We start from the raw sequence: 24,054 nt of genomic DNA on the forward strand, positions 1-24,054 counted from the left end.
ATTTGGAATCCAAGGTCCTAGAGTCTGGAGGAAGGGTGGAGAAGCTCATAGCCCAAGTTGCTTGAAGTCCAGTGTTACGTTTCCACAGTCTGTGATGATTTGGGGTGCAATGTCATCTGCTGGTGTTGGTCCATTGTGTTTTTTTAAAACCAACGTCACTGCACCCGTTTACCAAGACATTTTGGAGCACTTCATGCTTCCTTCTGCTGACCAGCTTTTTGTAGATGCTGATTTCATTTTCCAGCAGGATTTGGCACCTGCCCACACTGCCAAAAGCACCAAAAGTTGGTTAAATGACCATGGTGTTGGTGTGCTTGACTGGCCAGCAAACTCACCAGACCTGAACTCCATAGAGAATCTATGGGGTATTGTCAAGAGGAAAATGAGAAACAAGAGACCAAAAAATGCAGATGAGCTGAAGGCCACTGTCAAAGAAACCTGGGCTTCCATACCACCGCAGCAGTGCCACAAACTGATCACCTCCATGCCACGCCGAATTGAGGCAGTAATTAAAGCAAAAGGAGCCCCTACCAAGCATTGAGTGCATGTACAGTAAATGAATATACTTTCCAGAAGGCCAACAATTCACTAAAAATGTTTTTTGTATTGGTCTTATGAAGTATTCTAATTTGTTGAGATAGTGAATTGGTGGGTTTTTGTTAAATGTGAGCCAAAATCATCACAATTAAAAGAACAAAAGACTTAAACTACTTCGGTCTGTGTGTATTGAATTTTTTAAATACACGAGTTTCACAATTTGAGTTGAATTACAGAAATAAATGAACTTTCCATGACATTCTAATTTATTGAGATGCTCCTGTAGTTACATGTAATGGGGTTACATAATTTAAATACAAAATAAATGCAACTGTAATATGTTACAGTTACTGAGAAAAAATGTGTAGTTAAATTAGTTACTTATGAAAATGTTAATGATTACAAAGCGGTTACATCTCAATATTATCTCAGATACACACACACACGCATACACACACACATGCACACACACACAGACACACATGCACACACTACTGTAAGGTTAACCCATTTCTGTCCCAAACTGCATTGACTGCTCTAAAATATGAGACACCGATGCTTCAGGAGTTTAGGACACAGAATAGGACACATGCTTATTCAATAATTGTTTTATTTGCTATTTGGGTTTATGTAGGTTATATGCTTTTTCTTTTTCTTTTTTTTATAAATGACATTGCATTGTTAGATGCCCGTGTTTCCTGTCATATGCAACGATTTTGATTTCAAAAACAGTATCATATTTAACTATATCTTGTTATGATTTTAAATCTGTATTTAACCTCAGTACGATCTCAAAGTAAAAAGAGATGCTAAGTCTGATTTTGTGGAGGCTGTGCTTTAAAAGTAAATTATTATAATCTTAATTCGAGTGATGAAGGATTTTAAAAGTCTGACAGTAATCAGTGTTGAGTACTACTGTAAGGTTAACCCTGCCTGGTTTACAGTTTTTTTAGACACTAAAAGTGATACTTGAGGCCCATTTAGTGGAACCATTCACTCATATACCTAATCTTTAGACCAAGTCTGCAAAACTATAAGCACATTACATGCTTTAAACTCAGTTTGATGTTGTAAAACAAACTTTTTGCAAAACTCTAAACACAGTTTTCTACATTACACACATCTATCTATCTATCTATCTATCTATCTATCTATCTATCTATCTATCTATCTATCTATCTATCTACAAGCCAAGTCAGAAAGTCAACTTCATTTCTAAAGTGCTTTATACAATATAGATTGTTTCACAGTAGCTTCACAATATATCAAATTCACATTCTGTTGTAAAGCAGCTCTAACAAGTCAATAGTGTCATTCTACAGCTCAAGTCAGTTGAGTATTGATTCAGTTCAGTTGCATAACTGTGTAAAATTCATCAGTCATACATACTGAATATACAGTGTATATGTGCATATGCATGTACAGTATGTGCGAGTGCTATGACAAACTCTTGTCCTCCACTGCACTCTGAGCAACCAAAAGACACACAAGATTATTGTTTTACATTTTTCACATCTGTGTGTAGTTTGGCGTGTATGTGGCTAATTATTTTATGTTTGTGTGTAGAGTTATTATGCAAAAATACAATTTAAAGTTAAAACCGTTTTGAAGTGTTTGCTTTTGCAAGATGTGTGTGACATTTTTATGTTGTGTGTGTGTTTTGTTGCTTTGTGTGTAGGGTTTTGAGAAATGGAGCATTTTGAAAAAACTGTAAATGTTTGAAAATGAATAACAGTTGAAAACATTCATTATAAATTTAGAAAAGTAATCAAATGTAATCAGTTAAATTACTTTAATAAAGTAATTGAAATAATTACACTATTATATTTTAAATAGAGTAACTTGCAATCTGTAACCTATTACATTTTCAAAGGAACCTTCCCAACACTGCATATACCTGTATAGGCTATCAGCAAAAGAATGCAAAGTACAGGTGTGCACATTAAAAACCTAAATTGGGCTCAGGTATCACCACCCCTAAGAGAGCAGCAGTCACCGTGGGTTCATTCTGTTTTACATTTTAGTTTTCTTCTTTTGCATTGCAGCAATTTAGTGATAAAGAGAATTAGGACACTGGAAAATGAACATGTTGCCATTCATATACATTTCTATATTTTCATCAAACATGAAATGAACCCATGGGTGCCGAACTGCTTGGTTCTTTTTTGGGACCATTGCAGATTTAAATCTTTTGAGATAACCTTTTCTTTTACAGGAGAGGGGCTCTGTTTTCATTACCAGATATTTGGAAGATGGTGTGTAGAGCATGCCAGAGCTACCTAAAATCCCTAAAGCTAGTATACTGTTAGTTTTTCAGGTGTATGACCTAATTGTAGAAGGTAAATGATACTATGCAGTGCTAATATTTGTTCTGCAGGTTTACGTTTATCAAGAGTGAGAATCATTTACCATGCTTTACACACCTGTCTTAGCAAATGTTTGCGCAACAGGTTTTATGTAATGTAGGAAATTTGACTGTTTGATGTGTTTTGTTTTCTTAAAATGGAATGTTTATCATTAAAGGTCATATGATGCGATTTCAAGTTTTCCTTTCTCTTTGGAGTGTTACAAGCTGATTGTGCATAGATAAGATCCCTGAAGTTGCAAAGACTAAAGTCTCAAAACCAAAGAGATATTCTTTATCAAAGTTAAGACTCCGCCACGCCCCCCTAAAACGGCTCGTTCTAGCACGCCCCCACATATCTACCTCACTATGTGGAAATATTTGTGTAATGCCGCCCAAATGTGCATGCAAAGAAAGAAGGCGTGGTTTCAGTAACCTCAGTTAGTGTTGATGCAGCCATGTCAGGGAGAAGCTGTGTGTTTCTAGGCGAAAGCAAAAGCACTTTATTTGGCCTTCCGAAAGTAGATGCATTTAGGAATCTTTAAGATTACTTACAACAGAACAGCAATGCATTTTATGGACGACCGTTTCGTGAACCTAGGAGATGAGGTAATTCTGACTTTGCTATCACAATCTGGCGCTTCTAAATCAGCTACTGTTTTGTTATTGGTTTATGTATTTGCTATTGACTGTTCAAATGCGGAGTTTTGCGCATCGTGTGTGTATGTGTGTGTGTGTGCGTGCGTGCGTGCGTGTGTGTGTGAGAGAGAGAGAGAGAGAGAGGGAGGGGGGGTCACATCACAGTGGAGTCAGCTGTCTTAACCGTGGCTTGTGTACTGCAAACACATACCAGCTTCATCACTGTGTCTGTCACGCGACTCTGTTCCCCTTTCAGGCTCTGTCTTTACATTTATTTTGAAAGATGAAGCTCGCGATTATGGTAAGGGGCGTTACATTTCCGACGAGTGCTTGCGGTGTTCGGCCACTGGGGCAGCTGGCTAATCAGAGCAGACTGCGCTTGTCGGAAGGAGGGACTTTGTAGAAAATGAAGCGTTTGAGAGAGGCGGGGCATAGAGGACCTACTATAATGTACAGTATTTGAAAAATAATGTGTTTTTTGAACATTGAAGCATGTCAACATATTCTGTTACACCAAATACACAAAATAATGATCTTTAAAAAAGCATCATATGACCCCTTTAAGTGTATAGCCTACTCCCTACAGGATCCACCATGTTCAGGGGATTCAAACACTTGATGCAACAGCAAAAACTGACTTGTGAATTTCTGCACAAATTTCTGCACAAGAAAGTTGGAAGTCTACATTCACCACATCATGGTTTACATTTCTAATTTGTTAAACTGATGGTGTTGCAACTTACCCTGTGGCATTTTACACTGTGTTCCAATTGTGTCAGAACCTTCACCCTGTATGCTTCAATGTATCAAGAAACAACAGTCTTAGCATTAAAAATTAACACATCGCCCTGCTCAATTAAACTTATATATTAAAAACTTAACTTTTTTTTCTTATTGGTGGTAGCTTTTCCTCCCCACACACAGTGATAATGTATAATTGATGATAATGTAAAAAGTCATACAAACAAATTAGATCAATGGATTTTAAATGATCAAGCCTTCTTGTGTTCTCAAAATGCCCACCTCTCTGCCTTTTACTCACCTGTGGCTAAAAAATTTTCCTCTTACACTAAAGACATGTGCTGACATCTAGTGGATAAAAAATGAATGACAATAGATTTTTCTGTTTTCCATTTGGTAGAGCACAGTTTAGTAGTTAAAGGTCACATTCACATGCTTTATTTGAAAGAAATAGTTCAGTCAAATATGTCACCTGTCAACTCTTACTCACATCACAAAAATACCTATCATAAAAGTAGTTAATGTGACTCTTTATTCAAAGTCTTCTAAAGCTATACCCTAGCTGTCATATACAGACTGAAATTTATACTGAATTAACAGTCTTTTGAAGTCTTTTCTGAAACTGGATCATGGTTGGGGGGTTTTTAAGACAAAGCAGTATTTTACACTAATTTATAACTTTTCTTACCTGTTGGAAAACATTGTAACTTCTCAGTTAAAATGGCATTTTCTGTCTCGATTTTATCACAGTGAAACAGCTCTCACTCTGCAAACTGTGGATGTTTTAGTATCTTCATTTTACTTAATTTTAGTACTGCAGGGGTGCAAAAAGTTCCTAGAGTGCCACAGCCCTGCAGAGTTTAGCTTCAAACCTAATTAAACTAACCTGATCCAGCTAATCAAGTCCTCTATGATTTTGGGCTGTCACAGATGAAAGATGTCAGAAATTTAGGATGACCATTCACGGTGTGTTTGCTATCACAACCTACATCTACTGACAAGTCAATAAAAATGCAACATGAAATGACGTATTGATCAACACAACATGCTGCTAAAGCTTAAATAAGATGAAGGCGAAAAGAAGGAATAATGGTATGTGGAAACCACAATTGACAAAGCATGATTCATCTTATATACGTACTTGCATCGTAGCCTATGATTCAATAAATTTCATCATCTACATACGTGTTGTATAAAAGTTTATTAGATCAATGTCCCACAGTGTGATTTGTAATGATCTTACAAGACTTCTGAAATTGCACTGTCTGTAGAAGACATTAGGGTATGTGTAGTCATGGTACACCCCTCTCGTGATTTTTAGCTATTGGCATTATATGGTTCATATTTCAATTACAGACTAAACTTAATCATTATTCAACAGACCAAATCTTTCTCTGTTCTGCTTACTCAAGGTGTCCTTCAAGGCTCTGTTCAAGGCACACTTCTTTTTAATATTTACATGCTCCTCCTTGGTCACATTATCCTCATCATGATAACCTTGAACACTATATTAATATACACTTGAACACATTTTAAAAAGTCCTGCAATTCAAACCACCATCCCTTTAAAAAGTATCATCAGTGCTTTATTTGGTGTCATAATTGATACTTATATTGCATTTCAGGCCCACATGTATACCTGAATTAAAACCTCCTTTCACTCCTCCTTTCTCCTTATCACCTTTCACAACATTGCAAACATTTCTTCCTATTGTAATGTACTTTTATTTGGATTGCCTGCTGACCTCAACATTTTCAAAACTCTGCATATTGTCACACACCAGAAGATCTGACCATATTTCCCCCCATTATGTATGAGTCACACTGGCTGCCTGTCTCTGTTCATATCAGTACTTCTGTTTTCCTTTAAATGCCTCAATGACTTTGTATCTGAGCTTCTGTAGAATTACAAACCTGTCTGCTTTTTCAGGTCCTTTGATTTCAAACTGCTTGCCCTAGATTCTCAATGGGTGGTGGATCATTTAGTATTATGGCACCTAAACTCTGAAACTCACTCTCACAGAGTATTCATAACACCTTCACCATCTCTTCCTTTAATTAAAGAGTCTCAGATGAAAACATTTATTTTCTCTCAGTAGTATCTGCCTTCTATAATTACAAATTGTTATTGCACTATTAGTGTTTTATATGCTTTCTCTGTGTAGTAAGTTTGAGCACTGCAGAAAATCATATGGATTGTCATATGTTTACTTCTAATTTATTTTGATAGTAGTATTGTTTTTCCTATTTTTACCCACAACAGTGTGCTGTGACCATTATGGAGTGCTATAAACATGTTTCATGCATACTGAAAGCCGAAGGAGCCTTTGTGCAGAAAGTAATAAAAGGTATGATGTTCCAGGAAAACCCTATGGACAAAGGCCTTGAGTTGTCGCTGTACCTGAATAGAAGAAATATATTCTTTGACTGATTAAACATGAAAAAAAAATACAGAATTGCAAGAATATATGGTTTATCTGTGTTATTTACACCATCTCAGGTATTTTCATAAGAGCAAATTATATTTACAATACAATGATAATCAACATAGTATTCATCACAGTATAGAATGCTATAAAATAATATGTTGATCTCATTCTGTGAGATAGTAAGAAGCCATAAAGGCAGTTTCTGTAAGAAATTTCAGTTCCTTCCCAGGTCAACTTGCAGCTCCCAGTCCTGTGCAATTGATAGCAGGCCAGAGGAAGTGTTCCTGGCAACTGGTGTTACCTTCTCCCCTGGCTTGACAAAAGTTATGGTCTTTTTCACTGGGTATAGGTGCTTGCAGTGGGTGATCCCACTAGAGATGGTGTCTGCGATGGCCTTCAGAACTTTGTCATGATGCCAGCGATAGCTCCCCTCACTCAGGGCTCTTTGACAACTGGTGAGGATCTGGTCCAGAGTCCCTCTCATCAGGCACAGAGGGCAAGTTGGTGACTCTGTCTTCCACCAGCAAGTTGGAAAGGCTTGATAGTACGTTGTAGACAGTGTGGATTAAGAATTTTACTTAGTGGGGTTTAGATTTCCAGAGCTAGCCCAAGTGACTTTGCGCTGTACTACTTGTTCCCACCTTGTCCAGGCTGCCAGCTGTCACATCCAAACCATCTTGCTTGCCTGCACTTCCTCCAGGGATGCTCATAATTAATCCTGGAGTTGCAACCCTTCTCCTCCAGCCTAAATCTCTCAGATGATAAGCTAAAGATGATGGCAGTCATTCTCTGGAGGTACTGTTCAGCTTCACCACTGGCAGTTGCTTCCAAAATAGCATCTGTGTCTTTAATCAAATTGGAGCCACTACTTCTCCTTGTAAGTTTGGGGCCACTTGACCCATCCATGCTCTAATGCTTCTAATCATCTGTAAAGGTCTGGGGCTTGAGTCACTTGGAAGTTCTGAGCACTGTGGGGTGACTTCAGGCCTTGCTCCTCCTGTGTCTCACCAGGCATAGTTTCTAAGCCCTGTGACTCTTGTGCATCCTCTACATGCATTTCATCTTGGCCTGGTGAATCTTCAGGCCATGCGTGTTCTTGCACACCTTGCCACACACAAATTCCACACTTGTTGTCAAATATTCATTGCCAAGTGTCTGCATCCTTTAGTCTGTCAGTGTGGGATCCTCTTCCACTCTTCCACACCACCCCCACCCCAAAAATCCCATAGACTTTCATTGAGGTGTCAAAACTTTCAAACATTAACACTTTTAGATCAGGGGAGCTTGGGACCACAGCTCTGCACATTTTGTGTGTCTCCTTTATTTAAGACACCTTAATCAGATCATCAGCTCATTAGACACACTGAGTCTGTCAGATAAAAGAGACATACAAAATGTGCAGAGCAGTGGGTCCCCAGGACCAGTATTGAAAACGACTGTTATAGCATATTCAACTTACATTAAACCAGTTAAAGACCTTCATCAGAACTTCATCTATCTATCTATCTAGCTTTATATTAGTAGTAAAGTCTTAGTCTAGGACATTTTAATAACATGTTAAATCATGCTAGCAACATGGTAAAACATGTTAGCATCAAGCTAAAACATATTTAAAATCATGTTTGCTATGTGCTAAAATGCTAACATGCTAGTTTATGTTAGCAAAGTGTTAAAACATTTTAGCAACATGATAAAACATGTTGCCAATGTGTTAAAACATGCTAGAAAGATGCTAGCAATATGCTAATTCATTCTAACATTATGTTAAAAATGCTAATTCATGCTAGAAACATGTTAAAACAGGATAGAAAGATGTCAATAAAAAGACCCTCTCTGAAGATACTAGCAACATGCAAAATCATGCTAACATAAGGTGACCAGATTTTTTAAGTGAAAACCGGGGACATTTCCTAGTTCAATGGTCAAAATATCACTGAAATCTCACTTGTGATTATCTACGAATTTAAAAACGGGGACAATATGTTTTTGTGTTTTTTTAATTGTTGTGGGTTCCATACATTAATATCATAATTGACACTGTGGTGTTTGAGGATCAAACTTCCCCCTAATTTTTATTTTTTTTATACAATTCACCAAAAATCACACTGAAAAATAGTAAATAGTAACTATTGCAAATAGCCAGGGGTGTAAAAAGTCCACTCCCTGGTAAGAACATCACTAAACATGATTTATAATGAATTTAACATACAATGCTCATTTAAACACGTTTTGGAAATTTGTAACATTTAATTTAAAAAAGCTGTCATCCCTACCAAAACATGAATTGTATTTAAATTCTCATCACTGATAGTATTTGCACTCAGCCATTTTGTGCATTCAGCCAATATACTACAGCTAACAAACATATAAAATTTGACAAAAATAATGATTTTTCTTGTTATATTTTTTTTTTGAAGGGGAAAAAACAGCAACTTTGCTACCTCAAAATGCTTCCTCAGATTTGATAGTAAACTTTTGATGCCAGAAAAGTACCTGGTTAAAACTATAACTAAAGCTGAAATGTGTGTGTTTGACGCGTGAAAACAAACCTCATTGGTTCTTGCACAAGCACTTTTCAAAAGCACTTTTGAGTTTTTTTATATTTAATGTGCATGAGATAAAATAAAAAGGGAAAAAATTTAAATTAATGAGTACTTCTTAAGTTGAAATAAAATTGTAAGGAGTAAAAAGTACCGTTTTTTTCTTCAGAAATGTAATCAAGTAAAAGTACAAGTAATCAGTTTACATTTTACATGAATAAAGTACAAATACCCCAAAAATAATACTTAAGTACAGTAATCAAGTAAAATTACTCAAGTATTTTACACCCCTGCAAATAACAAACATCTCAAAACAGTAGGCTAGTATTATAATAAAATTATGGTTTTACAAAAACACATTAAAATAAAACAAAATATGATAGCATATGATAAATAAAACAACAAATATGTTATTTTCTAACTGTATTTAACATTTTCACAACTGTGTGTACATACCTACAACTTCAAATTTTATGTTTATAAAATTATGCTTCTGGAAATGGATCTTTTCTATCCCTAATCAGGTTTAATATTTAGCATTTTAGGCTCATATTGATGTGCTTTTCTGCAAGTGTAATTGATTAGTTTATTATTTTTTATATTATTCATATCAGAGACTTCAGAGTTGTGACGGTGGAAGTTTCAGGAATGTTTAATAGGCCTATTGTGTGCAAAACAATCCCGCAGCCTACATGTCTTGTTATACACTGCACACAAACAGTATTACTTTGTTTTAATAGGCTATGTATATAACGCAGTCTCTTTTGATAACTGATGATAATAGCGCTCTGCTCTCGTCCAAGCTTTTCATGGCTACAGTAGCGGCGTGCAACCAAGTAATCACCTCGCAGCGCCCTCTGCTGGTGAAAATAATTGCAATCATACGATAACCAGTTGGCTAAATTGGTCGGGCTTTTCCAGTGTATTTGCGGGTTGTTTTGAATGTGCTGTAAAAACGGGGACATTTCTGGGGACAACTCCAGTCGGGGACAGGACACCAAAAACCTGGACTGTCCCCGGAAAATGGGGATGTCTGGTCACCCTATGCTAACAACATGCTAAAATCATGTTAATGTATGCCAACAATGTGGTAACCATGATAACAACATCCTAATTCATGCTAGCAAAATGTTGAACACTAGCAATATATTAGCAGCATGTTAAACATGGTAGTAACATGCTCACTCATGCTAGCAACAGCTAAAACATGTTAGCTGTGTTATCAACACGAAAATTCATGCTAAATGTCAAACATGCTAGAAACATGTTACCAACATGCAATTTAATGCTAGAAACATGCTAATTCATGCAAGTCAACATCTGTAGTCACTTTGAGAGTCAAAAAAGCATATACAGGGAACACAAAATTTATGTAAATGGCTCCTGATTATGTAGGCCTACTTTGAGGTCTTATGAAGTGACATGATCGGTCTGTGCAAGAAATTGAATATTATTTACAACAATATTACCTGGAATCCATAGCCTTATGGAAACGGTCCTGAGTATGATCACAAGAGTATGTGGTGGCACATTTTCAGCAAATTTTTGGAACTGCCAATTTTCATTTTTGGTGAACTATCCCTTTAAGGCTGTGACTTAGAGTCCTAGATAAGTTGATTATACAAACCAAATTTTGTGATGTTACACCAAAGCATTTGCACACTTTCTCTTGTTAGTTTGCAGATAATCTTTTTTTAAAAACACACAGACACAGAAAAAACACAGACAGCAGTTACAGAATAGTTTATCTCTCTATTTATTTTCCCTTAGATCAGAACTTTAATAAATGTAGCTGTATTTTCATCTTACCTTCAAAAAGGCCATGACCAGTGAGACTGATTTATAAATATTAATCAAAGTCTTTGTGTAAAAAAAAAAAAAAAATCAAAGAAAATTGTTGAACTAAAGCATCTAATGTATGACAATATGACACTGTAATAATAACTGTTATTTCTATATACTGTATGTCTGTCCATTTCTACGCTTGTAAACCGCAGGTTCTAGTTGCAACCTTTCCAGAGGAGAATAGCATTCATTGTGTAAATCATACTTTTTGACAAGTGGTCAACAGTGATTGAAATCTTGATAAATATGACAAACAAAAGTGTCTGAACAACATAATCAACAACAAAAGCACAGGAAAAACCTCAAAGAGGACAGGCTACATTCCAATAAATCTTACAATTTATATCAGAATAACCAGATTTCGACAAAATGGGATCAGGATCGGTTACGTGATTTATGACACTATGCGATTAAATCCAGGGGAACAAGAGAGATATCTGGGAAATACGGATTCTAGACGGTAAACGGGATCTTATACAGCGAGGCCAGATTCAGGGTTAGATTATATAGGAGCAGTCTTTGACTTTACAATGGAAATACAGTACAGTGACAGAGAATACATTTGGGATAACTAAAAAAGGAAATCTCTGATCCTGAAGTCAGCATGAAACAGGTTGGTAATTAACAAATGCCCTACAGCATCAGATGGACTACAATATGCTCCATGCAGCTCTTCCAAGCTGGACATTCATACATTTTCATAGTCTCTTGATAATCTGTGATCATTCATAGTCTGATATCTTCAATTAAATATGATCTCATTGTATAATCCTATGCAAGGGCAAAACGGTAACTACAGCAACACGGAGCATGAAAATGGCTCCATTTGTTAGAATTTTATTGTAACTGATTTGATATAAATTCAAACTCTGTTTTCTATGATTTTTTTTTAACAGCCAAACCCATATCTTCTATCATAGTAGACCCAGTTTCAGTCATAACTTTGTTGCTGTATGTTGCCTTTGCATGACAGTGTAAATAATAATTTTCATTTAAGAGTTGGTGTTGCCTTCACCTAGTGTAATAGATATTGTGTTATGTTGTTAATATTATACTGGGAAAGTCTAGATGGGTCATGATCTCCAGCTGTAGTGACCACGAGCTCTGCTAGCGGGCACCCCATCCTGTATCTTTTACCATTCGCCCTGGACTCAGTTTCCCATAATCCTTTGCCTGAATTTATCAATTGCAATCACCTGTCTCTCTTCACCTCATCAGTCTCACACCATAAGAATAGCACACACACACACATGCTTACATCGCTGGTGATTGAATGTTTTCCAAGTTGGTATAGAACAGAGTCCAATGAAGGCTTTATTCAATAAGGCGTAGTCATACAGGCAGGGTCCAGTAACAGCAAACGGTTATATCCAAGGCAGAGGCAAAAGAGTAATCCAGACCAGTGGTTCCCAACCCTGGTCCTGGAGGCACCCCAACACTGCACATTTTGCATGTCTCCTTTCTCTGACACACCAATTTCAGGTCTTGAAGTCTCTACTAATGAGCTGATGACCTTAATCAGGTGTGTTTGATTAAGGAGACAGGCAAAACGTGCAGTGTTGGGGTGCCTCCAGGACCAGGGTTGGGAACCACTGATCCAGACAACGGGCAATGGTGAGGGCAGACAGCAAACAATCAGAATCAAGGAAACAGTCCAGGGTCAAAAACACTAAGGCATGGTAAAACTAGGAAACTTGGAAAACATTCAATCACCAGCGATGTGAGCTCCTGTCAGTGCGTTCCAAATGGGATATTTCGCCCTCCGAAGGGCACTTCGGAGTGAAAACAATCATGGCCGCCATATTGAAGGGTCATTCCAAACCAAAGTGCTCAAAACTGGCCACTTCAAAGGGCCCTTCGGAATGAAGGATTTTGAAGGGTACAATTGATGGACACTTCGGGCTCCCATGATCCCTTGTGCAAATTCTTTGCATGATGATGGCGCCTCCGTGTGGACACGTGATGATGACACAGAAGGGCACTTCAAGAAACAGTTGTTTGGTTTCCTACACCTTTCAACCCTTTGAAGCTGTCACTCCAGAGGGTAAACCCTTTAAAGGGTTTAGGGCATAGGGATGAGCCCTTCCAAATGAAACGCAGGGTGTGTGTTCTATTCTTATGGTGCGAGACTGATGAGGTGATGAGAGACAGGTGATTGCAATTGATGATGAGTCCGGGCAAAGGATTATGGGAAAGGGAGTCTGGGGCGAATGGTAAAAGATACAGGATGGGGTGACCTCTTGCAGTGCTCGCGGGCACTCCAGCCAGAGATCGTGACAAGATGAGCCTTTAAAATCAATGGTGCTCATGTTTTCATCACTCAGCTGAATAGTGTGATAAAATAAGTAAATGAAAATTAAAAAATAAAAAGAAAGAAAACTAAATGTTATGCAAAACTTTGGCATGCTGTCCTTTATATGTTTAATATATATATATATATATATATATAGCAACACTGAAACTGAGAAAATTGTTATTTTGTTTATTATTTAATTGTAATTGATTTTATATCAATTCAAACTCTGTTTTCTATTAATCTTAGCACAGCCAAACCCATTTCTTCTGTCATAGTCTGAGGCCCAGCTGCAGTCATAGATCTATTGCTGTGTGTTGCCTTTGCATAGCAGTGTAAAAATAATGATCATTTAAGAGATGGTGTTGCCTTCACTTAGTGTGACAGATATTATGTCATTATGTTATATATTACACTGGGTGAAGGCATAATGTTTCCACTGAATGATCATTACAATTTAACAAAGTCATCTGGGAAAATTGACATCCTTTAAGTTAACATTGTACATCATTTGATGGTGCAAAATTAAGAAATTAAGACAGTGAAAACACTACTGAACAAAATTATGTGGAATAAACAGACACATGTTTGCAGAAACAACTTAGAAACACTGACAGAGAAGTTTCAGAGTAAAACCAAGAACATTTAATCACTTGCACAGTTAAATTTACTCTAAAGCAGAGATGTAAAGAATGTATGTTTTTGGACAATGGCTCAAAAACAGAGAACCAGGGGACCTGTGCATAAAATAGTGTTTGTGTTGCGTTACATGTTTTAATTAACAAGACATCTCTGTGTGACTTTAGAGATTCTGAAAATTTTAGTTTCCTGTTTTGTGAAGTGTACTCTATTATTGTGTATTGATATTTCTCAAATTAGCCTATACACTAAAAAAAGAAAACATTTTAAATGAACTAGTGTAATTATTTTTATTACAGTCTATGAAAAATATATAGATAATAATCTATAAATAGTATTCCAAAATGGGCATTTACTGGTAGTTTGCCCTAAGAATTGTACACCTGGGCCAATGTCACCAGTCTCTCTGTGCATCTCTGCTCTTTAGTAATTTTTTTAGTTTAACTTTACAAGAATTAATTTAGCGGTAGTGAATTTACTCTATAAATACACAAGAAAATAATGACCAAAGGAAAGTGTTGAATGCACAGGTGTATACAAGGATAGTCCGAAAATAAGGTCCTGACAAAGGCAAAACTGCACATAATCCCTATTAGCCATTACGCTCAAACACTGAAGACAACAACCACACAGAAGGAGAAATGTAGAGTAAGCCCTTAACTCCTTCTCCACACACTACTATTTGCTAAGCCCTTTACACAATACATAGTTATTTTTGACAGGGAAATGATGGTAAAATTACAGTGTAATTGTGTATGATTATGATGGAACAGCACATTCTGTTCAGCTATTTCAATTCCATTCGCGCATGAACTGTGGTAGTTAACCTTAGTTAAACCAGCTTCACATGCAAGCCTGTTAAATAAACACATTCAAATTATCATGCAATGAGTAAAGATATAAACATTGTTGATGCTAAGAATTACATAAGGACCACATACTGAAAAAATATGCTTTCACAGAACATCTAAGATGCAATTAATGCAGAAAGGCTGAAGGGTTTAGCACATAATTAAATGAATAAAGTGCATAATAAAGTAGTGTCATGTATGAAAATACTTATCATCCTCCTCCTTTACAGTTGTGCGCCAAAGCCCTGTTCATTTGATTATTTTGACCTGTTGTAGACTATATTTGTATTTAAATGTGTACCATCACAATGGAGTCTTTACACTCTAGAGTCTATACACTCTCAGAAAAGAAAAAAAGGTACAAAAGCTGTCAATAGGACTGTACCCCTTCAAAAGGTACACCTTTGTACCTTATTTACCCCTAATAGGTTCATATCAGTATCTTAAAGATACATATTAGTACCTTTTGAAAGGGTACAGTGACAGCTTATGTGATTATGTACTTATGTTGTTGTGTTTTCTTTTTTTCTGAGAGTGTACATCAGTAGTAAGTCATGTACATGATATGGAGATGAAGATCTTGGAATAAACAGAATCTCATGGTAGTTAACAAACTCATACAGTTCATACACTTAGGGGAATAATCATCATTTTCTAATATAATGCGAGGTGGTTGTATCTGTTTCTTAGAAGGTGGAGAAGAAAAACTAAATTCACTAACTGATGCCAATTGCTGCTTTGATTTTGAGGCTTTGAGTACACCTAATTTAAAAACATTTTATTCAGGATGAAAATGTATGCGTTTTAAAGAGAGACGTGAATCTGTAGCCTGTATCCTGTCTGAATGGTGCTGATGACTTTGTGGTGTGACACTCACTCTCAAAATACACAAAATACTGGCACGCAACATATAAAGAGAGAATTTGACAGGACCATGGACACTCAAGTCACTTTCCAGGTTGCTCTGAAACCACTGAACAGAAGTCAAAACCATCTTGAAGTGAAAATAACAGCTGAAAATAAAAGAGAAAAGTTAGATAATCTCCTAGTGCAAAGTGAAATTACATTTTGTGTGTGCGTGCTTGCGTGCGTGTGTGTGTGTGTGTGTGTGTGTGTGTGTGTGTGTGTGTGTGTTTGTGTTTGTGTGTGTGTGTGTCACAATGTGTGTTCCAGAAGAGAGTGAGAAGTCTCTGTGGGGGCATGTTCTGACTCTTCATATTATGCTTATCTTTTGTCCCGTGTCTTGTTCGCTGTTTTCCCCAAACCCCACAAGGTGCTGATGACAAGTGTGGTTAAGTGTTCTCTGGTTGAGACTGTTAGCCTCACTTAAGAGCCGGTACACTCAACTTCTCTCTGAGTGCGGGGCTTCTTTACTGACAAGCCCAAAGCGAGATGTGTTGGAGCAAGCGGATACGCTAGAGTTGTCCAGCCCAGCATCGTCCAATCACTCTTCTCTGGGGGCGTTGTCGTCCAGTGGAAAGATGGCGGTCAGGCAGGTCGAGTTCTGATTGGCCGTCATGGTAGCCACAGTGTGGAGAAGAACTAAAACCAGCAAGCAAAGTTTCAGCCGGCCCTGCCCAAGCCGTGGAGCCTCCGAGGAGGTCACGGATGTGTGCTGGCAGGAAGGGTGAGTTCTTTTTAAAGTGCTGCGGGAGCGGTTGTTGGACTTCTGGTCCCACCGCACATCACAGCACTCTGGCTCCTGGTTGATGTCTGGTTTGAACCCTGGGGTGTATGCAAAAACACACATCAGTGTTTTATTTGGAAAATTCTTGTGCATTGTATGACACACCAGTATGACTGTCTGACTGTGTTTATGAAAAAAAAAGAGTTCTGGTAAGATTTTCTCAAAGTTATGAACCTTCGTTCAAAGTTATCTGGTCTTTAATAACATGCCCAAAATGTTGGGACAAAAATGTTAGTTATACATCATTTATGGACATTTGTTTCTGAAACATTTTTATTTGGATCTTAGTCTATTTTAATAACTAGTTTCAAGAAGTTCAGAGAACATTCAAAAGTAATGTTCCCTAATTCAACATTCCCTTATTGTTTTTGCTAATGTTCTCAAAAACAAGGAAAAATATGTTTTAAAATATTTAAAATATTTTTGTTAGCTGGCGTTGCCCTAAAATTATTACTTTAAATACTTAAGATATTTGTATAAACTGAATATTCATAAAATCTTATGATTAACTATTCCATCCACTTGCATTATAAAGTATTTGGATTAAAAGGTCTGTCCATTAAACTGCTTGTTAAAGGCATTTTGTTCTTTCATCATGTTTTAAAAGGTTTGTGAAAGGTTTTAAAAGACACTAACTGCTTCATCATAAGCTAAAAAATTTAAAGCAGGCTTTTAAAGCTGTTTGAAGACTTCACCATGTAAAGTGTTTGTACGTGCTTCGAAAAGCATTTGGCTGTTTCATCATGAATTAAAGAAAAGTATAAGGCTGCAGTGTTAAATACAAAGATGCTTCTGTCTGCTCATTAATTGCTTTCCATGGCACTGACAATCCTGTGACGTCGTATGCAAATTAAAGCTGAATATAAGCAGAAATAAATGGTCAGTTCATAAGTAATAGGGAAGATGAAAGAAGTTCCAAATAACAAATTTCAAGGCCAAGATGCTCACTCTTGAGAAAAAGCTAGTTTAGCGCAAGTGTAGTACATCAACTATTTGTATGCTTTTGTCTTTTGTTCAACCTCAAAAATTAACTTCAAAAATACTGTCACTGCTAATATTGTTGGCACCTATATGATAAATAGCTTTTCCTCATTTAAAAACAATCTGCTAAATAATGTTGATTAATAATATTATTATTATCTTTTAACTATTCATTGATTACAATGATATTATTATTGATTATTGATGAGTATAAGAGATTAGGGTGATGTATGTGACGTGCTCACCAGATTGTCATGCGGCATACAGAAATGTGATATATGGAATTTTGCCCTATATCAATATTGCGTAAGAATTTAGTGATATTGCAGAGTATGTTGCTTATAAGGCCATATCTAATATGCCTTCTCTAGTTGAAGATATAAATTTATAACATCAAATATCATAGTAAAAATGTAATATGTACATACTGTATGTTAATAATATATATGATGATTGTTTATATGTAGCAACCCTATATGTCAAAAATATCAACATGTATCCATGGGTTTTGGGATGGTTATAAATCTACATGACATATATGTCCAAAAATGTATTACACATAAATAAACACATTTATTTGATTTGGCAAGATATATATATATGTTACCATATAAAATTGTTCTATTTTTTAATTGCTTGCATGTATGTTTTTACTTCATAGCACAATTTCATACATGGAAATGTAATGTATTTATTGTAGTTAATTTCAACGGGAAGAAAGCAGTGGATGTGTTGCTTGGTTTCTCACGTTACATTAAATGACTACTAAATTATTGTTTAAATGGTTTTGTTTTGAGCAGAGGTCTGACAGTTTCAGTAATTGTCCAACAGATGTCACTAAAAAACTGTATGATAATCCAAATAGCATGTTTTATTTCACTATTTCCAATGTATTTACTTTAAAGAAGTGCTGAAAATATAATGAGAAATGAACACGCTCTGCTCTATGAAACAATAACATGATTTTGAAATTATTTTTTTAATCAAACTTGGTTTCCTGCTGATCTTGCTGCATTGGATCTCTTTGATGTGCTTAATGTGTTACTTTTAGGTATTGATGCTATTAATTATGACTGGTCTCCTACTGCTGTACATAAGATTTGATAAAAAGCTACCTATGAGCAGACTGTACTTTGTTTTTATTTGAAAGACTTTATTGTAATGATTCAGATACAAGATTTAGATTGTTTTAATGGTTACATTTTGACTGTTCGTTGTTTTATTACTAACATTAGAATTCTGCTTGACACAAAATATGGAATTATCAGCACTTAAATGACGATTAACATATATTTACAGTGCATAATGCACAAACAGTTCTGGCTATATGGAGTTCGCAAATATTTGTATACCAACCTGCACATATAAAACTGGGAGTTCCACCATGTATAAGGTCATCATTGTCAGGCAATATGAACGGACACCTCTGCTGGACCTCAAGACAGTACTGTTCACAGGGAATCTTATGACTGCAGCCTGACTGAGGACTCTGGAAATACTGAGCGCAGAGCCAGGGCTTGTAGACAATCTGCAGAGAGAGCAAGAAAGAAAGAAACAAACAAATAAATGAATGCAAACCATTAAACTTTCAAACACCTGTTGGTCGGATTTCCCACATTTTTAAGTTGGAAATGCTTTTTTACCATACTCTTCTTACTCTTATGAATCACTCATGATCAGGGAGAACTATAGGGCAAATGTCAAGATTTTCAGCAAATAACAACCTAAATTTTGGTTTCCTCCTGGTACAAAGCTATCATGTTCCTTCAAAAGACTTAAAATAGATGTAAAATAGAGTTTTACGATACTGCCATGGTTCTTTTTTAAACTTAAAACCTCAGTCCCCATTGAAAGAGCATTGAAAAGAGCAATAAACTCTTGAGTGACTGACTTCCCTGTCACTACAGTGCCATAACAAGTGTCATTTTTTGTTTCATATACCAATCAGTGACACGTTATAGCAAATGATTTAAACCAACATCACTATCAATTAATTGTGCAGTACTCAAAGTGACCAGCAGATGGGAGAGTTTCACAGCTCTCCACTTCGGACCTGTTTGCTAGATTCATTTATCTGTGTCACAACAGCTCAGTTGCCTGTGCCGCCTCAGTGACATACACAGAGGCCCAACCAGGTCACGCAGACCTCATAAAAACACTGCTGCTTTATGATGTACCTTTGATCGTCTAACCAAATATGCCTACTGCAACATCACTGTGACAAAATGATAGTATTACACTACATATGAAGTGAATTAGTAGCAGAAGAGCGCAGTGGGCAGTGCAAGGAGTGAGCAGAGGACTCCACGGCGCTATAAGAATAGACTTTGCTCATTTATTTTGCCCTAGATAGCACACAGCACAGCCTGCTGTTGAGGAAAGGGAAGATGCCAGAGCATCAACAAGTGTGTGTGTGTGTGTGTGTCATTTTTGAGGTCCCCATGAGGAAACAAGCTTATAAATCATACAGAATTAGTTTTTTTGAGAAAGTAAAAATGCACAAAGTTTCCTGTGAGGGGTAGGTTTAGGGAAAGGGTTGGTGTAGGGCAATAGCACATACAGTTTGTACAGTATAAAAACCATTACGCCTATGGGATGTCCCCATAAAACATGGAAACACAACATGTGTGTGTGTGTGTGTGTACGCGTTTTTGTGACAAATGAGGACATAAATTTGTATAATGACAAAGGTATGACATAGGTATTACAAGGAGAAGGTGATTGCGCGCGTGCGCGTGTTGAAAAAGAGAACTGGAGGCATAGAAAACCAGGTCGTCATTAGCACTGTCTGGCTGTCAGAGAATCCAGTACTGCAGTCTGATTTGTGAAGGCTGGTTTCTAAGAGGATTCTCTCTTCATCTCTCTCTCTTCTTAAAACGTCTTTAAAAACAAGACATCTGGAAATGACATGCCATTGGGGGCTGTTGACCCCCATCTCACCCATCGCATGCCAGATGGAAGCGAAAAACAAATGTTTGGTTTACTGTAAATCTAGAGCTGTCACATAAATGTGCACTTACTGTACGTGTTTAGGAAGAAAGCTTCCTGTGACATGGGCGTAACTCATGATAAGATTCTGAAGCCACATGATAACTTTTTGTAAGGACCAGACAAACTTTAAGTCATTATTCACTGAAGGTCATGCAGTTCAATGAGCTACAGTACAACCAGGTCATTGAGTCAGTGAGATGAACTCAAGAAATGGATCAGTCTCATTCAAGAACAAATTGTTCAGATTGGTTTTAAAGGGATAGTTCACCCAAATCATTCATCTTTAAAACTCAAATGAAGATATTTTTAATGAAACTTATGAGATTCTTTCTCTCCATTCCACCAAAACCTTCAAGTATCAAAACATTCATAAGAACATCTTAAAGGGGTCATATGATGCGATTTTAAGTTTTCCTTTCTCTTTGGAGTGTTACAAGCTCTTGGTGCATAAAGAAGATCTGTAAAGTTGCAAAGACAAAAGTCTCAAATCCAAAGAGATATTCTTTATAAAAGTTAAGAGTCAGCCACACCTACCTAAAACGACTCGTTCTAACACGCCCCCACATGTCTACGTCACTATGTGGAAATATTAGCATAATGCCGCCTAAATGTGCACACAAAGAAAGAAGGCGTGGTTTCAGGAACAGCAGTCGTGTTGATGCAGCCATGTCAGGGAGACGCTGTGTTTCAGTGCGAAAGCAAAAGCACTTTATTTGGCCTTCCGGAAGTAGATGCAATTAGGAATCATTGGTTAAGATTTATTTACAACAGAACAGCACAACCCAGATGTTCGAATTTGTGCAACGCATTTTATGGACGACAGTTTTTTGAACCTAGAAGAGTTCAAGGCTGGCTATGCACAAAGGCGTCAGCTGTCTTAACCGCGGCTTGTATACTGCATCATCACTGTGTCTGTCACGCGACTCTGCTGCCCTTTCGGGCTTGAACTGATGGTAAAACTAACGACATTATTAACTGTCTTGATATTTACTTTGAAAGCTGAAGCTGCGATTATGGTAAGGGACGTTACATTTCCGATGTGTGCTTGTGGTGTTCGGCCAATCACAATGCACTGGGTCAGCTGGCCAATCAGAGCAGACTGCGCTTGTCGGAAGGAGGGACTTTGTAGAAAATGATGCATTTGAGAGAGGCGGGGCATAGAGGACCTACAATAATGTACAGTATTTGAAAAATAATGTGTTTTTTGAACATTAAAGCATGTCAACATATTCTGTTACACCAAATACACCAAATAATGATCTTTAAAATAGCATCACATGACCCCTTTAAAGTAAACCATGCGAATCAAGCTGTTTTCTGAAGTCTTCTGAAGAGACACTGAATAATTTGCACTGAATAAAGACACTATTGGCTTCTGCTTACAGTTGAAGGGAATGCTTTTCATAATTTATGAACTTTGGAACATTGACTCAGTTATTATTTATTAGTTATAATAATTGAATTAAAAAATTTAACTAAAATGAGCTGAATAACGACAATATCATCATCTATAGACCTGAATTATGGTTGAATTGAGTTTGTTTCATAACTGATGAACATGACAGTTACTGAGCTAAACTGAATCAACATTGAAATGTATTGATTTGAATGACACTACTGTCTTCTGTAGAGCTGATTACAGCTGAATAACTGAACTCATTTTTATAATAGATTAAATTTACAAAGTTATTGAACTGATCTGAATCAACACTGATCTGAATTGAGCTGAATAATGACACTGTTGTTTTCTGTAGAGCTGCTTCATCAACTGAATTGATGAATTCTGCAACATTAACACTGTTATTAAGAAGCTTGTTGTATAAAGTGATATATAAATGTGATTTTACTTGACTTGATTTAATCACTTTATATGATGAACAGATTGAATTAAGACTTTTATTCACATATTAGTACTGATCAACACACATACAGCTCATCAAATATGTAAAAAGAAGTTCAAACCTAATGGAAGCTGAATTTAAATTTTTACATATAGAATCAGAAAATAACTATTTGCTTTTTGGCAGTCAGGCCTGCTGGGGCGTCTTTGTTACTGATATTGCAAGAGTGACATGCCACACCCAAGATGGTGGAGCTTTCTGCTGAAGGTCAACTTCTACATGTAATGTTTCTATATTAGACTAATTTTAATTTATATATTTAATTTATAATACTTACCTCATCTCTTGACATTAATTACAAAAGACAAAGATCTCTAGTTTCATCAGAATCCTGTTTTCTTGATGTTTTGAACAAGGAAATGCATGGACATATGGAGGTCGGAGGAACTGCAGTCACTCATAGCCTCGTTTTTATTGCTGTCAGAAATTAAATATGCCACTTTACCCCGACTAGGGACTACTGCATTAAAAAGAGCAACAGTTAAATTCTTTAAATTAAAAACCATCAACACAGCATTTCTGCAACTGTGAGATAAAAGTTCTAGGGCTATGAAAAATTTGTGAATCCTCCCACATCATCAGGTCAAAAGGTTAAAGCGTGCAATACCTTCAGGCACTTAGATGGTAAAGAGCGCTATGAGTATCCTCCGCAATGCCTCAAGGGATTTCTTATGACCATATGGCCATGAGCCAAGGTTAAGGGTTATGCAGTCGTTATCAGGAAAGGCATGGTCATGCAAGTGAACAGCATCAGTGAAGGATTAGAAAAGAAAAATGAACGCCATGAAAGAGGCCATTTCTTTCGCCATTTTTTTTCATCAAGGAATTGTGACTCTGTGAAGCTTAACAAGCATGACGAAATTGCAAATTTGACCCATATAAAAGAGACAGAAAACGGTACTATTTTGTATGAATTAGCAGCATACTACCTGTACAATACTTGGTGTGTATGACATTGACCTTGTAGACCTTGCAAGTATTACTCATTGACTATCAGAAAGACATTAATGCAACATGCAAACAAAATTTGATGTGCAGTGCTATTTAGAACTGAGCATTAGCTGTCAAAACCATATTTTTAATATTCTAATTAAATGATACAGTTTTCAAGAAATCTCCAAAAATTCTAGTACAGAGGGGAAAAAAATCATCGATTTCCTTCAAAAATATGAAGAAGTAAAAAAAAAGAGCATATGTTGTTTACAAAGCGTGAACACTGAAAATGCAATCAGATGTCAGTCGATAGGAAGACAGTTTCCAAAATAAGCCCTTGCTCTTTGTTACTGCAAACCCAAACAGAGAACTTTCTTTAAATTAGTTATTTGTATACTTTAAAAAAAAAATAAGGATGTCCCCAAAAGGAGGTTTTTGGAGATTACGTTTTAGGAGTCCAAATTTGTCCTCAAAATATAGGCACACACACACACACACACAGTCTGTGTGTGTGTACCAGTTTTTCTATTCTGGTGGGGACTTAAACCTGAATACATACAGACTCATGGGGACTCATGTCACGGTGGGGACCTAAATTGAGGTCCCCACAGGTAAACAAGCTAATAAATCACACAGAATGAAGTTTTTTTGAAAATCTAAAAGTGCACAAAATTTCCTGTAAGGGGTAGGTTTAGGTGTAGGG

The 24,054-nt window shown here is 36.6% G+C and overlaps 1 protein-coding gene across 1 annotated transcript in view; it reads right to left on the reverse strand.

The window, feature by feature from the left end:
• Nucleotides 1-15,978: 15,978 nt before the first annotated feature.
• Nucleotides 15,979-24,054, reverse strand: part of nalf1a (NALCN channel auxiliary factor 1a) — a 55,870-nt gene continuing 47,794 nt past the window's right edge. The window contains exons 2-3 of the mRNA XM_016277054.1: nucleotides 18,883-19,054; nucleotides 15,979-16,583 (exon numbers count right to left, since the gene is read on the reverse strand). Of these exons, the coding sequence (XP_016132540.1) occupies nucleotides 16,303-16,583; nucleotides 18,883-19,054 (453 nt within the window). The 3' untranslated portion in view covers nucleotides 15,979-16,302. The remainder of the gene's footprint in view (nucleotides 16,584-18,882; nucleotides 19,055-24,054) is intronic.

This window comes from Sinocyclocheilus grahami, unplaced genomic scaffold (genome assembly GCF_001515645.1).
Source record: "Sinocyclocheilus grahami isolate Dianchi unplaced genomic scaffold, SAMN03320097.WGS_v1.1 scaffold108.1, whole genome shotgun sequence".
Lineage (NCBI taxonomy): Eukaryota > Metazoa > Chordata > Actinopteri > Cypriniformes > Cyprinidae > Sinocyclocheilus > Sinocyclocheilus grahami.